The sequence below is a fragment of the Sus scrofa genome, chromosome 1, assembly GCF_054392235.1.
Source record: "Sus scrofa isolate SSC_HxYL_T2T_F1_AM1 chromosome 1, Sscrofa_HxYL_maternal_Yorkshire_Landrace_v2.0, whole genome shotgun sequence".
NCBI classification, from domain to species: Eukaryota; Metazoa; Chordata; class Mammalia; order Artiodactyla; family Suidae; genus Sus; species Sus scrofa.
The window spans coordinates 7,226,042-7,247,033 of record NC_139383.1 but is presented as its reverse complement, the minus strand read 5'-3'; the positions used below and the strand labels follow the sequence as shown (position 1 = coordinate 7,247,033).

The 20,992-nt window shown below is 48.7% G+C and overlaps 1 protein-coding gene and 1 long non-coding RNA gene across 5 annotated transcripts in view; one reads left to right on the top strand and one right to left on the bottom strand.

Annotated features, from left to right (window-relative positions):
- Window positions 1-1,535: 1,535 nt before the first annotated feature.
- LOC106508794 (uncharacterized) lies at window positions 1,536-12,986 on the bottom strand. 2 transcript variants are annotated; one of them, XR_014843814.1, is made up of 4 exons: window positions 12,760-12,986; window positions 12,060-12,257; window positions 9,438-9,577; window positions 1,536-3,596 (listed from the first exon to the last, which is right to left on the bottom strand). It is a non-coding gene; the product is annotated as an uncharacterized LOC106508794 (long non-coding RNA). The 2 variants fall into 2 exon arrangements; XR_001305844.3 differs by lacking the exons at window positions 12,060-12,257; window positions 12,760-12,986 and adding an exon at window positions 10,502-10,717.
- The window catches only part of SLC22A3 (solute carrier family 22 member 3), a 97,819-nt gene continuing 87,560 nt past the window's right edge, over window positions 10,734-20,992 (top strand). For 2 of the 3 annotated variants that reach the window (XR_014843704.1, XM_003121106.5), the window contains exon 1: window positions 10,734-11,759. Coding sequence is in view for 1 of the 3 variants with exons in the window: in XM_003121106.5 (XP_003121154.2) it covers window positions 10,962-11,759 (798 nt within the window). In the remaining 2 variants the exon portion in view is untranslated. Of the gene's footprint in view, window positions 11,760-11,842; window positions 12,446-20,992 lie in introns of those variants that run through there. The other variant, XM_085022214.1, reaches the window with a different exon arrangement.

The following is a 20,992-nucleotide window of genomic DNA, read 5'->3' as shown; positions in this document are numbered from 1 at the left end:
CACACGGACCACCCCTTCTTCATCCACTCATCTATCGATGGACATTCACCCCATCCCCATGTCCTAACCATTGTGCCTAGTGCTGCAATGGACACTGAGGTGCAGGTGACTTTTCCAGTTGTGCCCAGGTGCATGATGTTTTCAATTCCTTCTTTCTTCCTTCTTTTTGTTTTTTTTTCTTTTTAGGGCTGGACCTGCGGCACAGGGAAATTCCTGGGCTAGGGGTAGACTCGGAGCTGCAGCTGCCAGCCTGCCCCACAGCCACAGCAACGCAGGATCTGAGCTGCATCGGCCACTACGCTGCAGCTTGCAGCAATGCTGGATCCTTAACCCACTGAGCAAGGCCAGGGATTGAACCGACATCCTCACAGAGACTGTGTCGGGTTCTTAGTCGCTGAGCCACAATGGGAACTCCTCAAAGGGGTTGCACCTGTGCGCCGAGGCGGGGAAAGTCCGGGAGAGCCGGGTGACCATGTGCGAACGGACCCTAGGTGTGTCTTTAGGTGTGTGGTGGAGGGTGCACACAAACCCTTGCACTCCTTGTGTCGTTATTTTTTTTTCAATGTACAAATAAAAGCCATTTTATTGTAATTAACTTATCACATTATATACAGAAATAAAATTATATTGCCAACTATTTTTCAAGCAAGCATATCAAAAATTCTGAAAAGAAATTTTACCTTGTGTCTTTGTTAAGCCAAGAAAGCAAGTATTTTGTGCCGTAAGATCATTAACGCCAATGATGAAAGCAGCACAAGAGCAGAAGAAACACAAATCCTTTCCCCGCACCCCACCCCCGTCATAGCCTTCTTATCAGACTTGGGTGTGGGGACATGTGATTGGTGGCTGTATCAGCAGGCAGTTCTTTTTTGCCCATCTAAACATAAATGCTTGTTTTGAGGCAGAAGAGATCCATAGCTTATGGCCTCGGTGTCACCTGCCCTCTGCGCTACAAACCCAAGGTCACACCCGAGACAGCCCCCATACAGACAATCCCCGATTTACTGCACAGGAGGCCCCGAGACCAGGCGTGGAAACTGGTTCTCTGGAACACAGGAGCACGTACCCACAGCTTCTCCAGCCGGCCTGTAACACTCTCTTGAACCCCCTGAGTTCTGACGCTGGTTCCAAGCGCTGTCTCTATGCAACCGTGACACTGAGGATGGAGCCGGGCCAGGGGGTGGGGCTGGACGTGGCGTGTGGGGGCTGCCATGTCCTTGAAAGGAAGCGCTCAGTGGCCCAAGGCATTCCTGGCACCAGCTTCTCAGGACTAGTTGTCGTAGCAATCGAGCATTACTTTTATTTTTTAAATAGCTCTTTTTTGGAAGCAGTTGAAGACTCACAAGAAGTTGTAAAAATAGCACAGGACTGCGTATCCTTTACCCCAGTGTCCTTAGTAACTCGGCTTCTACATGATCACAGTATAGTGTCAAACCCTACACTGATGTCGGCACAAAAGATTCTCTTAACTCAGGTCGGGAGCCTGCCCAGATTCAACCAGTTATTCCCCCCACCCTCCAGACAAGTATACTGCGTTGGAATTATGAGATCATTTTATTTTTCCAGTGTTACAATGTGAAAAATAAAATCTTATTTTTTTTTGCAACAAAATCTTCCATTCTTCACCCTAAAATATGTAACTGACAATGTTATTTGAGTGAAGACTGAGTAGGTTTTTTTAAATTATTATTATTATTTTTGTTTTGTTTTGTTTTTAGGGCCGCTCCCACGGCACACAGAGGTTCCCAGGCTAGGGGTTGAATCAGAGGTGTAGCCACTGGCCTCCACCACAGCCACAGCAACTCGGGATCCCAGTCACGTCCGCCTGCCACCTACACCACAGCTCCCGGCAATGCCAGATCCGTAACCCACTTACCGAGGCCAGGGATCGAACCTGCGTCCTCATGGATATTAGTCAGATTCGTTTCTGCTGAACCATGACTCCTCAGTTGGTTTTATATTTGTACAAATCATTTTAATTTTGATATTTAAAGGCAAATATTGTTTGTTTTTGTTTTTGTTTTTGTTTTTTTTAGAGCCTCGCCTGCGTGCGGCATATGGAGGTTCCCAGGCTAAGGGGTCAAATTGGAGCTGCAGCTGCCAGGCCTACCCCACAGCTCACAGCAACGCCAGATCCCCAACCCACTGAGCAAAGCCAGAGATTGAACCCAAGTCCTCATAGATGCTAGTCAGATTCGTTAACCACTGAGCCACAACAGGAACTCCCCAAAGGTGAATATTGTTTTTCAAGTTTCTAGGCCATACTATACTTAGAGCCAAAAGAATAATTTATGAAATGGCACTTTTATACATTAATCTGAACCAGCACTTGATAACCGTGCTGCGTCTGGGTCCCAGGCCTACTACCGGTGCTACAAACTGAGCAAAGTCACTGCAGATGCGTCATTTGATCTCGTTGGTCCTTAACTACTTGACTGCAAAATAAGGAAATTAGACTATAGAACCAATGAATTTTTTTTCAGTTAAAAAGCAACCCTGTGGTACCCCCATGTCAAAAGTATTTTATAAAGATTGTTACAGAAAGTCTAAGATGGTCTTATGAAGAACAAACAGGCAGTTCCTGCTATGGTGCAGCAGGTTAAAGATCTGGCATTGCCACACCAGCAGTATAGGTTGCAGCTATGGCTTTGATTCCATCCCTGGTCCGGGAATGTCTCTATGCAGTGGGTGTGGCTGGAAAAGAAAAAAAAAAAGAATGACCAAAACAAAAATGAAAACCAAACCCTAACGCTAAAGAAAAAAGGAAAAATACCGTGTCCTCTTATAAAAGTTAGGGGGAAAAGTCCAGAAGAAAATTCAAGGGCAGCATCACCACGGAGCAGGAGGACACCTGCCTGCAGGTGCTCCAGAACCACAGACATGGTGTGAATTCTTCATAAGCCACCTGGACTTATGTGACTTTGGACAAAGCATGTTAACCTTTCTAAGCCTCAGGTCCGCATCTGTAAAAGGAGGATGTGCCCTGTTCGTGTGGCTCTGAGGAGCCAAAGGCATATGGCAGGTCTTCTTCCATGGGTGTCAATAGAGACCCCGAGTGTCAGGTGTGAGTGGGAACAGAGCGGATGTTGAGTGAAATGACAGGACGGCTTGAGGGGTCTGCCTGCCTCTGATAGCACAGTTAGCTGTCAGGGGGAGCCTCTGGTTCCTGAGGGGACCTCTTGGGGAGAATAAGCTATGGGGCTTAGAGGCGGCTGTCACCCTGGGCCTCTCCCGAAACCCTGGGAACTGAGAAAGGTGACAGGTTTCCCCCAGGACGTGGAGGAGGGACACCCGGTCTCCGCGGAGAGATCTGGACGGGCAGAAGTGAGTGCCACTCATCAGGCACGCTCTCTTCTCCTTCAAGGAAGAGTGGACACCTTCCACCTGCTCCTTCTCTCGCTGTAAACTTAGGATTCGAATTTGGACGCTGGATTCCACCGTCGAAGATCTCTTCATATGAAAACGGAACAAAGGCTTCTTATTCTCGTCCCATCTTGCTGCTCATACCAGTTTCGTGTCTGCAAATGCCTTCTCTGCTGCCCCGCCTCTTCTCCTACTATTTATAGCAGTGTCTCAAACATGGCCTTCCCATTGCTCTACTCAAAACAAATGGTAAAATCATCGTGACCGCAATTAATCCAATAAGAAGAGAGAAACAAGCAAAACAGAAGCATCTGCATGTCCTCCCGTCCGGCAGCCACAGGACATTAGCTATACCACAACGTCATGGGGGGTATTTTTATTCTCCCTATATCAGTCCTTTCGGCCACATTTTAAAAAGTTTTTATTTAAGCCATAGCTGTGACATCTCACAAATTTGGACTTCCCGCTGTGGCTCAGTGGGTTAAGAACCCAGCATTGTGTCTGTGAGGATGCAGGTTCAATCTCTGGCCTCGCTCAGTGGGTTAAGGGTCTAGCAGTGCCGAAAGCTGCAGCATAGGTCGTGGATGTGGCTCAGATCCAGTGCTACTGTGGCCTCGGCCTAGGCAGGCAGCGGCAGCTCCGATTCAACCCCAAGTCGCAGGTGCAGCCATAAAAAGGAAAAAACTCACAAAATCAAATATTCTGTCTGCCAGCAATCCACAACCCGCATTAGAAAACTAGTGTTAGGAGTTCCCGTCATGGTGCAGTGGTTAATGAATCCGACTAGGAACCATGAGGTTGTGGGTTCGATCCCTGGCCTCGCTCAGTGGGTTAAGGATCTGGCGTTGCTGTGAGCTGTGGTGTAGGTCGAAGACACGGCTTGGATCCCTCGTTGCTGTGGCTGTGGTGTAGGCCGGCGGCTACAGCCCCGATTCGACCCCTAGCCTGGGAACCTCCATATGCTGTGGGATCGGCCCTAGGAAAGACAAAAACAAAAACAAAAAACAAAAAACAAAAAACCTCGTGTTAATCTGTAGGTACAAACTGCACCAAAATTGACCTGGATGACTGTCGTCTAACACATTTTGTCGTTGTATTTAAAGGAAAAGAGAGCTTGAACTCATTGCATTTTACAGCCAGGAAATGGTCTAATTACTTACTTTTATGAATATATCCTACTTTTTTATTTTAGAAAGAAATTACTTATTGGCCCAGCCAGAACCAGAAACTACTCTTTGACTCCAATATAGGCTGGGAAAGGAAACATCTATAATTTGCAAAATATGAACAAAACTTAATTCCAAAAGGAAAGTAATCTCCAAGCAAAAGCCTTTAACCCACAAAATCAGCTACGCAACTCAATCCCCTTGGTGCGACTTTGCTAACGTGGAACTCCTCTCTCCAGACCATCTTCCATGCACAGAGAGACTCTGGAAACCATTCATAGCCTACAGTGTTACAGCATCTGCTTGTGCCTGCGGTACCGTAAAGAACGCCTATGAATACGGATGTTATTTTACCAAAAATGGGATTGCGAAGAATGCATTATTAGAGTTGGTCTGTGAATTGTCCCCTGTCTGCAATCAGATAAGTGCAGAAATTGAGAGCAAGCCTCTGGAAACTTGTATACCGATCTAGCATCACCTGACATCCTGTTGTGTGGTTGGTGGACAGGTCTCTTTGAATAGGATGGAGACCGGTTCTGAAGTTGTTAAATCACCTCGGGGCTGGGGTTGTATGTGTTGTGAGCTGCAGACTATTCATGCCCAGTAAGGCCACACAATCATCTGCAATAGGTAAGAAAGAGAAGATAAACCAACATATCTCCTTTACCAGCCATGGGCTGAGTAGCCTTGAGAGCAGAGTTTTTGCAACCTGTGTCTTTTACAGAACATGTCAGCGTCACTCCATTCCAATAACTAGGTCAATAACATAATTTTCAATGAATGTGCTATTCTTCAGTTTTTATGTCTGAGCGATTGAGAAGTGACTCTAGTTTTAATTCCTGCCTGCAATCTCCTCAGGCTCCTTCTCCCATGGGCAGGCTGCATTCCTGGGGTTTGTATACAGTGGCCTTGAGATTCAGAAACAGTGGTTGACTCTTGAAGGCTCTGCCCAGGGGACCACTCCCAGGCTCTTGAGGGCACCTCACTGAAAGACAGCTTCATCCAGAATGAGATCCAGAAGCTTCTGGGCAGTATTTTAACAATTAAAGGCACAGTGGCCTCTTCACTGAGACTTTCACCAATCCCCAGAGTAACAGACGTTCTAAGAGTTTCCAAGACCCACAGGGAGTATGGTGTCACTTTGGCGAGTCCCAGGCTGCACTGACCAATAGAAGGATGACTCTCTGTCCTCTTTCCCTTCACGCTCCTGCCCCTGTGCCTCCACCTGCTACTCCTAATCATTTGTGGCCGGCTTTCCACTCTGTCTCAAAGTTATCCTCAACTCAGTCCTCTGGATAGTTCTCGCCACATGACAGGAGTGGGACAAAGGAACCCATTGACCATTCCTGGCCTAAACCATTTGTGATGAAAAGGTCTCCGAGAGCTGTAACGTGCTTCACCTTGCACTTGGTACAACGGCACAAAACTACAGGCATTGAAAGGAAAGTGGCAAAGGACTTGCTATTGCTTATGTTCAGAGAGTAAATACAAATCCTCGAGTCTCCTAACCTTGAGGAGGTTTCTCAACCTTGTCAATACTGAACCCGGAATACTTTATTTTATTTTATTTTAATTTTTTAGGGCCGCACCTATGGCATAGGGGAGTTTCAAGGCTAGGGGTCCCATCAGAGCACAGCTGCCGACCTACGCTGCAGCCACAGCAACGCCAGATCCTTAATCCACGGAGCGAGGCCAGAGATCAAACCCGCACCCTCATGGATACTCGTCGAGTTCATTACCAATGAGCTACAACGGGAACTCCAACAACAGACAGACTTGGGTTCAAACCATCGTATCCTCCGACCTCTATTTTCTGACTGCGGACTTTTGGCGGGTAGAAACATCTAGGTTATACAGCAGTTCTGATGATTAAACATAATGTTTGTAAATCAATGGTAGGGCCCAGTGCTCGACCACGTAATAATGAAGGTCTCTGTAGTTTTACTATAATCACATGCTCGGGTGAAAAACAGCCGTTCCGTATGCCAAAGAAGGTAAGAATGAGAGCGTTTCAGATATTCTTACCCATTTGTTAACAAAAGAAAATAGGATTTCTAGGGTTTCTTTTTTTTTTTTTTTCCTTTAGACCTGAGCCGAAATTTGGATTCACTTGCTAAATCATCTCTCAGCAGATGGTTTTCGAAAGTTTTGTTTCAAGATTGATAGTGGTATTCCCAAGGAAATTAATCATTTTTTGTGCTTTATAAACAGCACAAATGTCATTAGGACGTATTTTGGTGACTCAATATGCGGTGGAGAAACCCTAATATCTGGCATATTCCTGCCTCAATGTGATACAAAACTACCAAGTATAAAATTTTAGATGAAGAAACCCAAACGGTTACCTTTTCAAAAAGAGTTAAAGTCAGGAGTGTTTTACAAAATCAATTGGTGGTGGGCCAACTGATTCTTCTTCTCTCTCTCTCTCTTTTTTTTGGTCTTTTGTCTTTTTTTTTAGTGCTGCACCCATGGCATATGGAGGTTCCCAGGCTACGGGTCCAATTGGAGCTGTAGTCACCAGCCTACACCACAGCCACAGCAGCATGGGATCCGAGCCGCATCTGTGACCTATACCATCGCTCATGGCAACACTGGATCCTTCATCCACCAAGTGAGGCCAGGGGTGGAACCTGTGTCCTCATGGATACTAGTCGGATTTGCTAACCACTGAGCCATGATGGGAACTCCGGCCAATTGATTCTTATTGTTCCTCTTCAACAAATACTGATTGGTCCCATGTCTGGACCAGTGATGTCTGGCAGAACCTCCTGTGACAGTGGAGATATTCTGTGTCTGCAGAGTCCAATACGGTAGCTGTCAGCCCCACGTGGTTCTTCAGCATTTGAAACACGGCTCTAAGGAACTGAGTCTTTTATTTCACTTCATTTTAATTAATTGAGATTTAAACAGCCACATGTAGGTCATGGTACCTTATTGGACAATGTAGGTGTAGAAGAGATAGCAGTGTTTTAAGATAGATGAATGTGATTTGGTTTTTAATCTCAAAAATCTGCAAAGTACGGGAGAAATAAAATGCAGGCATAATCTCACATGAAAATGCCAATCAAATTTCTATGCAACTTAATAAAGGGTAAAATTTATGTGGAAGAAAATAGCCCCCAAATTGCCAAGATAATTCTCAAGGAGGAATAAGGTAAGAGGCAAGAAGAGGTGAGACTTGTCCTACCAAATACTATGAATTATACAACTATTCATGATTAATAATAAAAAGGGGCCTGAAGATAGACAAATAAAGCAGTAAAACAGAACAAAGAGCCCAGAAATCCATTCATGCAGGATTTTTTCCCCTTTTTTTCTTTTTGGCAAGATGCAAAAAGCAGAAGGTATAAAGAAAATTGATACTTTTTTTTTCTTTTTAGGGCTGCACCTATGGCATATGGAACTTCCCAGGCTAGGGGTCAAATCGGAGCTGCAGCTGCCAGCCTGCCCCACAGCCACAGCGATGCAGGATCAGAGACGCACTTGTGACCTATGCTGCAGTTTTAGGCAACGCTAGATCCTTAACCCACTGAGCAAGGCCAGGATCGAACTCAAGTCCTCATGGATACTAGTTGGAGTCTTAACCCACTGAGCCACAAAAGAAACACCAAAAAAAAAAAAAAATTGATGCATTTTACAACATAAGAATTTAAACGTTTTGAAATTCCCCCTGTGGCCCAACAGGACTGCAGCATCCCTGGAGCACTAGGACACAGGTTTGATCCCCTGCCCAGCACAGTGGGTTGAAGGATCCCATGTTGCCACAACTGCAGTGTAGGTCACAGGTGTGCCTCAGATCTGACCCCTGGCCCAGGAACTCCTCAGATTGACAAGTGGCCAAAAAAAAAATAAATAAATAAATAAACTTTTTGTAGTCACCAAGACACTAAAATACATTTAAAAGACAAGCTACAGACTGAGGAGATAGGACATCTGACAAAGGAGTGGAATGAATAAATATACAGACAACTTCCTCAAACTTCAGTAGGAAAAGTAACAAAGAGAACACAGGCAGAGGATATGAGAGGGTGACTCGCAGAAGATGAACCCAAATGACGAATAAACATGTGTTTAAACCGACTAAATCAGGGGCTTGTAAACGAGAAGAGAGACCCTGCATGTTGTACCCAGACCTTCTGCTAATGCCTTTGAGTCTAACAAGCCCACGTGCTCAGTGTGGATGCATCATCTCCTATGTTGCTGGTGGGAGGCGAACTGGGGCCACCTCTGAAAGCAACTTGGCCACATCCAGTGAAGCTCAAACTATGTACACTTGACAGTTCCTCCCTGCCTATCTGCAGGCGTTTGCCTTAGATCCACTCTTGCACAAGGAAATGTGCACAACAGGTTCACTGCAGTGTTATTTACAATTGTGAAAAGTTAAAAATGAGCTATTTCTCAAATGAATTGCAGTCTGGCCATTCAATAGAATGATACATGGTAGTTAAAGTAAAGGAACTAGATCCTTATTTATCAAGGCTAATGGATCTCAAAAATATAATGTGGAGTGAAAAAGAGAAGTGGCAGAAAAAAATACAGGATAAATTACCATTTTGTGTACTCTTTTTTTTTTTTTTCTTTTTAGGGCTGAACTTGCAGCATACAGAGGTTCCCAGGTTAGGGGTTCAATCGGAGCTACAGCTGCCAGCCTATACCACAGCTCACAGCAACGCCGTATCCTTAACCCACTGAGCGAGGCCAGGGATGGAACTCAGAACCTCATGGTTACTAGTCGGATTCATTTTCACTGCACCACAACAGGAACTCCCTGTTTTGTGTAAATTTCAAAGTACCCCAAATACTGTACAGCACCCCAAATACTCCCCCACTCTTGGAAAGAAGAGCTTTCCTATGAAACCTTCCCTACACCGAAACGGCAAAAAGTGAAGCAGTCACCTTAGGACATACCTTGCTAATAGATGCAGAAAATAAACTGAGATGAAGCCCAGATGTTCAGCGACAGTTCAAAGCTGTGAGGCTTGAAGCTGACCTTGGCAGGTCACTCTGGCTGCGGGGATGGAGGCGCGCACTGCTTCTGCAACGACTCGCTGCAAAACAAATGCTGAACGTTATTTTTGCTGTTCTTTTCTCTCAAAAATGAAAATTCTCTTCAATGTCCCTCGGTTAGTTCTTTCATAAAAATCAAGTGGTGTAAAGCAACCTTTTGAAGATCAGGGGACACCTGTATAGTGCTTGCGAATAGCACCTAGTATTACAAAAATGAAAAGATGAATAACAAAAAGCTTCATGAAAGCTACACTTGGGCGAGAGAGGTCCTAGGCCTTCCTCAGAGGGGGCTGTGGTCTGGCCTTCCTCTCCCCTAAGGTCCAGGGCTTGTTCCTACCTGAGGCCCATACCTGGACCCTCCCTCCAAGCGCTGGGATCTGAGATCCCAGGATTCCTTGCTCAATGGTCCTGAGCCCTCTTCCCGAGCCTGTGCTTGGCCTTTTCCCCAGGCCCACCTTCTGAGTATCAACTCAGCAAGAAATAAAACCAGTAATAAGAGCTAACGGGTGAAATGGGATGCTATGCTCAGGCACTTCGCTGGCACTTCATATACAGTAATTCATTCAATCCTCACAGCGACTCTAGAGGGTATCAGCCTCAGTTGACAGATGAGAAGACCCGGCTGGGATTAAGGTGCCCAAGGTCACCAGCTGGTGTGAATGGAGGCAGCCTGACGATTTGGGGAGAGGAGCTGGAGAAATTCTCACAAGACGTGTTTGGAGGGGGGCGGCTGGGCCAGGGCGGGATTGGGGGTGAGGCAGTGCGCAGTCTGCTGTGCCGACCAGTCCGCACAGCATAAGGGGCTGCAGCAGAAGGAACTGGTACCCCGACACCGGGAAAGCATCGGAGCGTGGACGTGGACACTGCAGCCCCGGCGTGGAGCAAGAGGCCAGGACGCCAGAACCCACATAGCTCTGCGGATTTTTAGGCGAATAAGGAAGTTAACAGCAATGACTCAAACCAACCTACAAAAGCCTTTTCCTCGAGAGTTCCGGCCATGAGCAGGTGTGAAGGCCCTGGCGAAGGACACCTGTATTGGCCTAAGGTCCCTTCCCACTTTGAACTTCAGGACTCCGAACAAGAGGCTTAACCTCTGTGGGTTGCCCAGCTGCCCTTTTGAAAAAGTTGGACCATCCTGAGAAGCCGCCAATGTCTAATCCCGCGCGGTCCTAGCTCTGCAGTCGGTCAGCTGTTCTGGGAACTGGCGGCCCAGCCCCAGGGGCGCGCCGAGCGGCGGCCTCTGCGTCCAGAGGGGACCAGCGCGGGCGGGGTCTCCCGGGGCACAAGGCCGGGGACCCGGAGCGCGCGCGTCGTCGGTCCCCCAGGCTGCACCCGGGGCCTGAGAGTCCTTGGGTGGCCCTGGAACGTTCTTCCCTGGAGCCCGACCCGGGACCGCCCGTGGAACAGGCTGCTGGCAGGGACCGAATGGAGCTCCGCGCCAGGCCGGAGGCTGTGCGCGTCACTCGCAGTCCCGGGCCGGGTCCCCGGCTCCCCGCCAGGCCGCGCAGCCCGGGCCCGGCCGCGCGCCCACCCCGACCCCACGGCGGCGGCCGGGGGGAGCGCGGCCCCGACCGCGGCGGGAGCCCCCGGACGGGAGGCGGGGACCTCGGGGCAGGAGCGGCGGCGGCGGCTGGCGCGGCGCCCAGGGGCGTGAGGCGGGCGCGCGGGGGAGGCGGCGCGGGGGAGGCGGCGGCGGCCGGCCCGCGGGTCACTCGGAGGCCCGGGCGGCGGGCGGCCGGACGCGCTCGGGCAGTCGGCGGGCAGGCGGGCGGGCGGGCGGCGCGCACCATGCCCTCCTTCGACGAGGCGCTGCAGCGGGCCGGCGAGTTCGGGCGCTTCCAGCGGCGCGTGTTCCTGCTGCTGTGCCTGACGGGCGTCACCTTCGCCTTCCTCTTCGTCGGCGTGGTCTTCCTGGGCAGCCAGCCCGACCACTACTGGTGCCGCGGGCCGAGCGCCACCGCGCTGGCCGAGCGCTGCGGCTGGAGCCCGGAGGAGGAGTGGAACCGCACGGCGCCCGCCCGCCTCGGCCCCGAGCCCCCCGAGCGCCGCGGCGACGGCCGCTGCCAGCGCTACCTCCTGGAGGCGGTCAACGCCAGCGCCGCCGGCCCGGGCGCGCTCAGCTGCGCCGACCCGCTCGCCGCCTTCCCCAACCGCTCGGCGCCGCTCGTGCCGTGCCGGGGCGGCTGGCGCTACGCCCAGGCCCACTCGACCATCATCAGCGAGGTAAGCGCCCGGGGTCCGCGCCCGACGCGCCCGGCCGGCCGGGGAGAGCCAGCCGGGAGGGGCCCGCGCGCGGAGCACCCCCCGCACACGCGGGCAGTCGGTGCGGCCGGCCCGCCGGGAAAGTGCGCGGAGGCCGGGACCTGTCGGTCACCTCTAGGGACCGGCCAGGGTCATCCCGCACTTGAGGGTGCCGCGTCGTCTTTATTTGCCTCTGCTAGCGAGTTAACGGAAAGGTGTGCTGGCTTCAGGTGTGAACGAGAATGATCCTAGAAGCCAAGCTCTAAGATGCTTCGCACACACCTCCTCGGGGATCAAAGCATCCAGGAGGATGTGCAGTATCGCTGAGATTTGCACTGGTTGGAAATGAGGCGGGGTGGAGAGCCGCGGCGTCTGGGGCGAGGACGCTGAGCAGGTCCCGGCCGGCTCGTGGTCTCCAGGGACCAAAGAAGAGGAGAATCCGGCATTTGCAGGCAGCGCCAACTTTCACTGGCCCAATGTCTGAAATGTAAAAGGACAAAGGTCGAGGCTTTTCCGGGAAAATGACTTTGGTAAAACTGCTTTGGGGCAAAGAGCAACATCTGAGAGAAGTCGGGACAGCTGAGGTTTTGAATAAGTTTTATTTGATGTTATTTTTTCTTGCTCATAAATGACAGGAGCACAGCGGAAGAGGCTGCAAGGCGTGCAAGGTAGACACCCCACTTATCGGAGGTGGCTGCTGGGGGCCGGGTGGGGGCAGTCCCCAAGGTTCCTTCAGGGTTCGGCGATCCTTACCTTTGGCGGCAGGACTGTTTTTGCGCTGGGCTAGGGTGGCAGTTTGCATCTTGGTGCGTTCTAAGCATAGGGACTGCCTCTGTTGCACTTGGGTGGCAGGGAGGCACCCTTTACTGAACTCGGCAATATGAGATCAACGTAATTTCTAACAAATGATTGTGCCCAGGCAAATTTGGGAAAGAAAAATGTTTGCCTCTTATTTATTGTCAATCAGTTTTTCAGCACCTACTTGACAAATGGGTGGCCTCTTCTGTCGCTATTAACGGAGTTCTTTGGTCTGGTGACGGCGCCTCTCTGCTGTTGGGATTGTAGATCTTTGAGGTTATGGCTGTTCTGCGATGCCACGTGTGGGTGTGTTAGCACACTGAGTGTGGTTCTGTGCTAAGAGCTGTAGGGATCAATCCTCAAGGCAGCTCAGACAGGCTGTGTGTGTGTACTTGAATTTCTGCATAACTCGAGGGTACTGATCAGGACTCCTTTATAAACTGTGGCGGTCTTTTAAAATTTTTATTTATTTATTTTTGCTTTTTAGGGCTGCACTGGTGGCATACGGAGATTCCCAGGCTGGGGGTCTAATCGGAGCTACAGCTGCCGGCCACAGCAACGCTAGATCTGAGCTGCATCGGCAACCTACACTCCAGCTCACAGCAACACCGGATCCTTAACCCGCTCAGCAAGGCCAGGGATCGAACCCACAACCTCATGGTTCCTAGTCAGATTCGTTTCCAATGTACCGTGACGGGAACTCCAATTTTTTTATCTTTAAAAATGTGTTTACTTTATTTTTTAAAGTTTATTGAAGTATAGTTGATTTACAATGGTGTGATCATTTCTGCTATACAACAAAGTAGTTCAGTCATACATTTACACACATCCATTCATTTTCAGATTCTTTTCCTACATGGATTCTCACAGAATACTGGGTAGAATTCCCTGTGCTATACAGCAGGTCCCTGTTGGCCAATCTTTCCATACACCTCGGTGGGCATATGCCAATCCCAAACTCCCAGTCCCCCCCTCCCACCTGCCCCCTTTAGTAACCATAAGTTTTTCAAAGTCTGCGAGTCTGTTTCTGTTCTGCAAATAAGTTCATTTGTATCTTTTTTTTTAGATTCTACATATAAGCGACATCCTATGGTGTTTGTCTTTCTCTGCCTTACTTCACTCAGTATCATCATCTCTAGATCCATCCCTGTTGTTGCAAATGGCATTCTTTCCTTCTTTTTACGGCTGAGTGATATTCCATTGTACACACGTAACTTGAAGGTCTTGTTGGGGACGGCACTCTTGAAATGGACAGGGTGCAGGCTTGGACAGGAGAGGATGTTGTCACTAGGACTTCCTGGAGGTGTATCTATTAGGTGGCTGCTTCTCTTCCATTCAGCCCGGCTGCTTAGCACTTCCTTTCCAGGCAAACCAGAAGAACGACACTTGGAGAGCAGACACCTACTTTTTGAAAAACGTGTAAACCTCACATGAAGAAGAAAGTGAGTCTCAAAGGCAAAATGCACACACACTGCTCTGGGGTTTCCATGAGCCAACATGGTCCACGGACAGCAGAGGAGGGAGACGTAAAAATCTCCGAGTTAGCGCCCAGACAGATAACTTGGATGCGTCCTGGGGTTCCAGGGTAGTTTCATGCATCCCAGGGTTATTTCAAGGAGGGGCAGTTGGTCTTACGAAAGTCTCAAAGGCACTGCGGAAGGTGGAAGGAGCCCTGGTCCTGGCGCTATCTCCAGCTAGCTGTGTGGCTTGGGCGAATCTCTTAACCTCTCTGGGCTTAGCTTTCTCATCTTTAGTGTTAGGGGCTGGATTAAGCCCTTTACAGTCCTACCAATGCATCGGTGTCATCGCTGAAGGGCGGTTCTCTGGGTCTCAGAATAATGGTCAAAATCTTTAAGGAAAAGTAAAATGGTATTGAGAATGCTCTCTCGAGACCTCTGACAATTTTTGGAAGTATATTGAAGAGATGTTTTGGGAGGGGATCCAATATTATTTGCTTCTTCTGGTTTGTTGTTTTTAATGTTTTCATTCTTTTTTTTGGGGGGGGTCTTTTGGTCTTTTTCTAGGGCAACACCCTCGACATATGGAGGTTCCCAGGCTAGGGGTCAAATCAGAGCTGTAGCCACCAGCCTACGCCAGAGCCACAGCAACACAGGATCCGAGCCACATCTGTGACCTACACCGCAGCTCACGGCAATGCTGGATCCTAATCCCACCGAGTGAGCTCAGGGATCGAACCTGCAGCCTCACAGGTACTAGTCGGGGTCCTTAACCATTGAGCCATGATGGGAACTCCCTTTAATGTTTTGCTTCTTAAAAGGAGCCCCTGCATCTGTTCAGGAAGCTCAGCTGTCCAGAACAACTCCTTCCCTCCCTAAGTTCTGCACAGCTAATGTGTTGCTGTCTTTAGTTTTGCCTGTGATCCAGTTGGGTTTTGTTCTCTCATATTTCGTCCGAGTGATGAAAGGCACTGTAGTTCTATCTCTGGCGCACAACGTGGACCCAGTGTGTTTTCACAGACTTGAAATCTAATGTATTAATCATGGAAAGGGGGTGAATTGGGAGAGCTCCGAAGATGGAATGGGAGACCCGATTCCAGAATGATCCCACATGGCATTAGATATCATCCTTGCTGCCTTGCAGGAGCGAGGCCATTGTCCTGGCTTCACAGAAGAGGGACCTGAGGCAGGAGATGCAAAGGAACCTACCAGGGTCCCAGATCTTTTATGCAGCCAAGTCGGGTTCCCATCCCAGGTCTTGGTTGTAAATCGGTCCCGTCTCTTCCAGGCAGCGCTCTAAGCCCTTGGACCATGTCCACGCAATAGGACACCAGATCACTCACACTTTAGAACCTGCAAGAAATCTTGTTGAACTTTCCTGTTTACTTAGTTACTACCCTGGTCCTCTGGCCAGAGTGTCGTTTTGTTTCAGTTCGTGCTGTTGGGAACACAGTTGGCTGCAGACTGGGCGGCCCTGCTATCCTACAGCGGGAATGGCTGGCTGTCCTCTTGGTGTGAACATTGCAAACCGGGCGCTTAAACCCCATCCGCTGCCCGCCGCCCCTGCCCTTTTTCACTTTACAAAGTGAAACCGTCCAAGGAGTTAATGCCAAGGGCTGCGTCCCACTTGTTTCTCCTGCTCAGGGCGATAAAAGATTTTTCACCTACGTTTCCCATCTTCAGTGCAGACTTTTCTAAGGTCTGAATCTCCGGGTCCAGCGTGGAGCAGAAGAAAACATGATGGCATGCGGAGAGGCTCCCAGCTCTCATTGCCCCAGAGCGAGCCTTTGAAATTGACATCAGGGCTTTTAAGTGCTTGCTTGTGTGCCATAGACGGGGAGGGGGGAGTCCAAACTCTTGCACTAGCAAGCAGGCTTCAGAGCACCATTAAGCATAGATGGAATTGCCCTTGTTTATCCTTTCTAGATTGCTTTTCTCCCACACAAAAAAGGAGAGTCTCTTTGAAGGAAGCAGCTGCCCCATTGAAGAAAGCAGAGGCTGCTTCATCTCTGGGGCTGCTGCTTGGCTTCCCACATCCATCCCACAGCGTGAAGCCAGCCTCAGACAGAGAGCCGTCCGCCTCCGGTCCTCCCTGACTCTTTGTACACTGTAGAAACACACTGTTGTGAATACTGGAGACAGGGGTTTAGCCAGGTCCAGGTTCGAGTCTGGGCTGAGTCTCTAATTTGCTCTGGGCATTTTAAAAAGATCTTACTTTTTTACCGTTTGGATTTTTTTTTTTTTTTTCTTGGCCATGACCACAGCAAGCAGAAGTTCCTGGGCCAGGCACTGAACCCCAGCCATAGCAGTAACTTGAGCCACAGCAGTGACAAAGCCGAATCTTTAACTGCTAGGCCACCAGGGCACTCCTTGTTTTAACTGTTAATATCATTTGTGTCTTCCGTTTTTTTTTTTTTTTTTTGGCTGAATCAGCCTCACCAGGAGAACATGTGTTTTACTCTTTCTTCAAAGGACCACTTATGGCATTGTTCATGTTCTCTTCGTGAGTTTCTCCTCATTATTTGTTCTAGTTTTTTCGATTTCCTTTCGGTATGCTTTTTTCCAGTGTAAGTTACACACTTAGCTCAGTTATTTCCTGCCGCTCTTCGTTTCTAGTGTAAGTGTTTAGAGCTATAGATTTCCTTCTGTACACTTTCTTGGGACTGCACCCAACAAGTTTGGAAATGCAAGTTTGATTCCATTCTCAGTATTTTTAATTTCCACTGCTATTTCATCTTTGACCCATGATTTATTTTAGATACTTGTTTTAAAATTTTAAATGTTATGCTGTTTCTTTAGCTTTTAACTGTTGACTTCTAACTTAACTTTGGAGTGGTCAGAGAAGGTCTGATCATACCGATTCTTTGAATTTTATTGGAATGTTCTTTCTGGCCATTTAGGAGGTCAGTTTTTATAAACCCTCCCTACATGCTTGAGAAGAATGTACAGACTTTAGCCACTGGGTACAGGGTTTTTAGATGTCCGGTATATGAAACTTGTCAATTGTGCTTTAAAATGTTCTATATTTTAATTAACTTTCTTTCGACTTGATCTGTCAAAATGAAGAGTGTTGAAACATGCTTGTCAGTTTCTCCCTATATTTCCAGCAGACTTTAAAAGTTACGCACATGAAGCAATTTTATTGGATGCATTTACATATAAATTTGGAAGTTTTAAAAACCCACTTAGTGAATTGAACCTCTTATGATAGTGTAGGATCACTGCCTAAAATCCATGATGTATGTTGTCTTGAGGTCTGTTTTGTACAATATTAATACAGCTACTCCAACTTCCTTTTAGGTAGTACTTGCCTGATGTATCTTGTGTTATTCTTTAATTTCCTTTTTTTTTTTCGTCTTTTTTAGGGCCGCATCCATGGCATATGGAGGTTCCCAGGCTAGGGGTTGAATCAGAGCTAGAGCTGCCAGCCTACACCACAGCCATAGCAACTTGGGATTCGAGCCGCTTCTGCAGCCTACACCACAGCTCACAGCAACGTCGAATCCTTAACCCACTGGGTTAAGGAGGCCAGGGATCGAGTCCACGTCCTCGTGAATGCCAGTCAGATTCATTTCCACTGAGCCACGACGGGAACTCCTGTTACCCTCTAATTTCAAATGTCCTTGTTCTAATAGTTTAGATGTGTCTCTTATAAAATGCACATAACTTGATTTTGCTTTTAATAGTGTGCTTAGTCTAGTCACTGTTTTTTGTGGTCATTGGTCTACTTGGGCTTGTTGTACTGTATTTTTTTCTTTGTCTTGTTCTTTCTTTGCTCCCCCCCTTTTTCCTTCCTTTAAAAATGATTTCTAAAAATTTGTTTTTCTTATTCTCTTCCTTCCTTTGTTTGGAATTTAGATTCTTTATTTCAATTCTTTTAGTGGTTCCCCTTGAAATTTTACTGTGCTTACCAGAGCCTAAATTAATTAATCAATCATTTATTTATTTTTTGCTTTTTTTTTTAGGGCCGCACCTGTAGCATATGGAGGTTCCCAGGCTAGGGGTCTAATTGGAGCTGCAGCCGCCAGCCTACGCCAGAGCCACAGCAACGAGGGATCCAAGCCAAGTCTGTGACCTACACCACAGCTCTTGGCAATGCCAGATCCTTAACCCACTGAGTGAGGCTAGGGATCGAACCCACCTCTTCATGGATACTAGTCGGATTGGTTTCTGCTGCGCCACAATGGAAACTCCTAACAGTTATTTTTAATGGCGAGAAAGCATTAGAAATGAGTGCTGGTGCATGCCTTGCCGCCCCACTAGGTGCCTGCTGCATGGTATAGGCAGCTGGTGGCCAAGCAGATCCATGCAGTGATATGCGTCTGAATCCCAGAACCAAGAGGAATGAGACTATGAAAGAGCATTTCCTGCTTCTTTCTGGCAGCTGATATATTGAATTATCAGCGACAGTTCAGTTGAAATTTATTTAGCATTTATTGGAGGCTAGGCACCCGGGGAGGCTGGGAATGCAAAGACGGGGAAGGTATTTCTCCCAGGGCTCAAGGCCTGGCAGAGAGACTTGCCTGAGGCGGTTTTGTGATGCGTGGTGACAGATGTGGTGAAGGGAAGTCTTCTGATTGACGGGGCGCGGGGGGGCGGGGGGGTGTAAATCAAAGCCAGGTGTGCCCTGCCCTTGGCCTCAGGTCACAGGACAAAGAGGAGTCCAAGAGGAGTATGTGAAGAGAAGGGCGTCCTGGTCCCACAGCCTCTCTCTTCATCCTCATTTATTTGTGGCCATTTCTCAGGTGCCGTCTGGTTGATGTGTGTTCCTGTGACCCACCCCAAGGTTCTTGGCATAAGGCAGGTCAGTGTAGTGGAAGGAACTTACCTGTCCTTTGGGGTCAGAGACATCTCAGCCTAAATCTCAGCTCCTCTGTATTTGAGCTTTGAGGGCAAGTCCCAGAATGTGTCTGATCCTCAGTTTTCTCAGCTCTAGAATGGGCGTAATGACACCTACCTTGGTGCTGGTCTGGTGCATACAGACTGCCTCTCATTGAGCCTGGCCCTATGTGATGCTCAAAAAATTGGTTTCTGTTACCATGTAAAGACTCTTGATCTGGATGGGGGTGGGGGAGGGAGAGAAGGAATAGTGATGGGCCAGATTTGAGCCCTGAGCTGTAGTTTACCGGCCTCTGGTCTAGCATAATAAATCGTGAATAGACTTACCTTAAATATTAAAAAAGAACAGCATCTCTTGGGCATGAATTTCCATGAAGGCTGACAATGTCCTGTCCTTTTGCTCTGGGACACACAGCTAGGTTGTATTTTCAGCCTTGCTTGTAGCTGGGGGGTCCGGGGACAGAGTTCTGGTTGGTGATGTTGGGAGAAGCGACGCACCTGGAGCCAGAATAACCTTCCTCCTGGTAACCCACCCCTTCCCTCATCCGCTGGCAGAGAGTCCCAAACCCCCCAAAGATGGCAGAATCCTCAGCTGGAAAGGAATCGCTTCCCAAAAGCCTGTGAGGCAGGAACCCCCATCCTCCCCCCCCCAGCTCATCTGCATGGGAATGTGAAATTAATGAGAAATAATCTTTCTTGTGTTAAACCCCTGAGATTTGCGGCAGGGGGTTCATTTGTTACAGCTCTTACTGTGAGCTGTCCTGACAAATACACATTTTAGTGTATTTCCTGTGGGCTGCAGGCACGCGGTTAAATGGTAGGAAAGCTGGTTCCCTCACGACAGTCCTCCCCGTGGTCTGCACACAAGGTCACCATGACCTTCCCCAAGGGGCTCTACAGCCCTGCAGGCCCCTCTCCCCCGCGGGCACCAGGACAAGCTGGGCTGTCCGGCCTTTTCTCCAAATACCTTTCCTCTTTCTTCCCCAGGCTGTTCCAGTTTTGACCTAAAGATGCAGCTGAGAGTTACCTAATCTAGAAACAACTTCCATCACCCCCCCCCCCGCCGCCGCCTTCACCACCACCCTGCGGGTATCTGGTTTTCCTCCTCTGCCCAGCCACCCTCCCTGTGGGCTAAATGTGTCGCTTGCTTGAGGGCACAGACAGGTTTGTAAACATGTGTGATGAAATCACGTGGCATTGCATAAATTCTGCGTTGAAATTAATGAGTGAATGAGAAAGGGATTGAGTGGGGTATTCGACCCCTTTTATAACTCTGGCTCTGCCAACCCCGAAGTTGACCTGCATGGATTAAAGATGAGCTCTTTCCCCCGACAGTGCTGCTTTATGTTTGCATTCATGACAAATATTCACTTAGAGAAAATGGACATCTGAGCAAGTTGGATCTATTTGCTGTCATTCGAACAATTGCTGTCAGTTGAACCCAAGTCACTGCATTTTCTTAGCATTATGTACTCTCATTCAGCAATGTACTGGAGTTTTCAGTGTGAAAATCTGGCACAAATTTCACTCGTTCTATTCCCAGGGAGTCGTTTTATTGGTGTCATTGTCGAGTGCGGCTTCTTTGTGACTTAACCAGTGATGGGCTCCCGTCTTCCCCTTCACCTCCACTGACAAATCCCTAAGTGGCCGTGGCCCTGCAGAAAGTGCCCCCAGGCCTGTGAGCAGGGGACCGCAGCCACAGCCCCAACCCGTGTCTGCACGGGCGCTCCATTGTCCTCAGAATCTTAACTGGAGGATGTGTGCGACCTGGAGCATGAAAGGGACAGGAAGAAATATGACGGCTGGTTCTTTGGGGCCATCATTTTTATGTGCTGACGTCCATTGTACAGAAAAGGCTTTTCCCAGCTGTCCTGGCGCTTTTGGGGACATCTTTGTCGTCAGCCGAGCTGGGATCCAGGAGCAGCAGGACACAGGTTGGCGAGGGGGCCTGGGGAGCCTGGCTCACAGCAGTTCAAGGGCGCAGTGCCGAGTCCTCCCAGGCTACGGGGGAGGGGCAGGGGCAGGAAACATTGCCTACCTTTCGAAACAAAATAGAGCCTCTCCAGTTCTTCTCCATTTTTTTTCTCTCTGAAACTGTAACCAAGAAAGGAAGTTTATTTC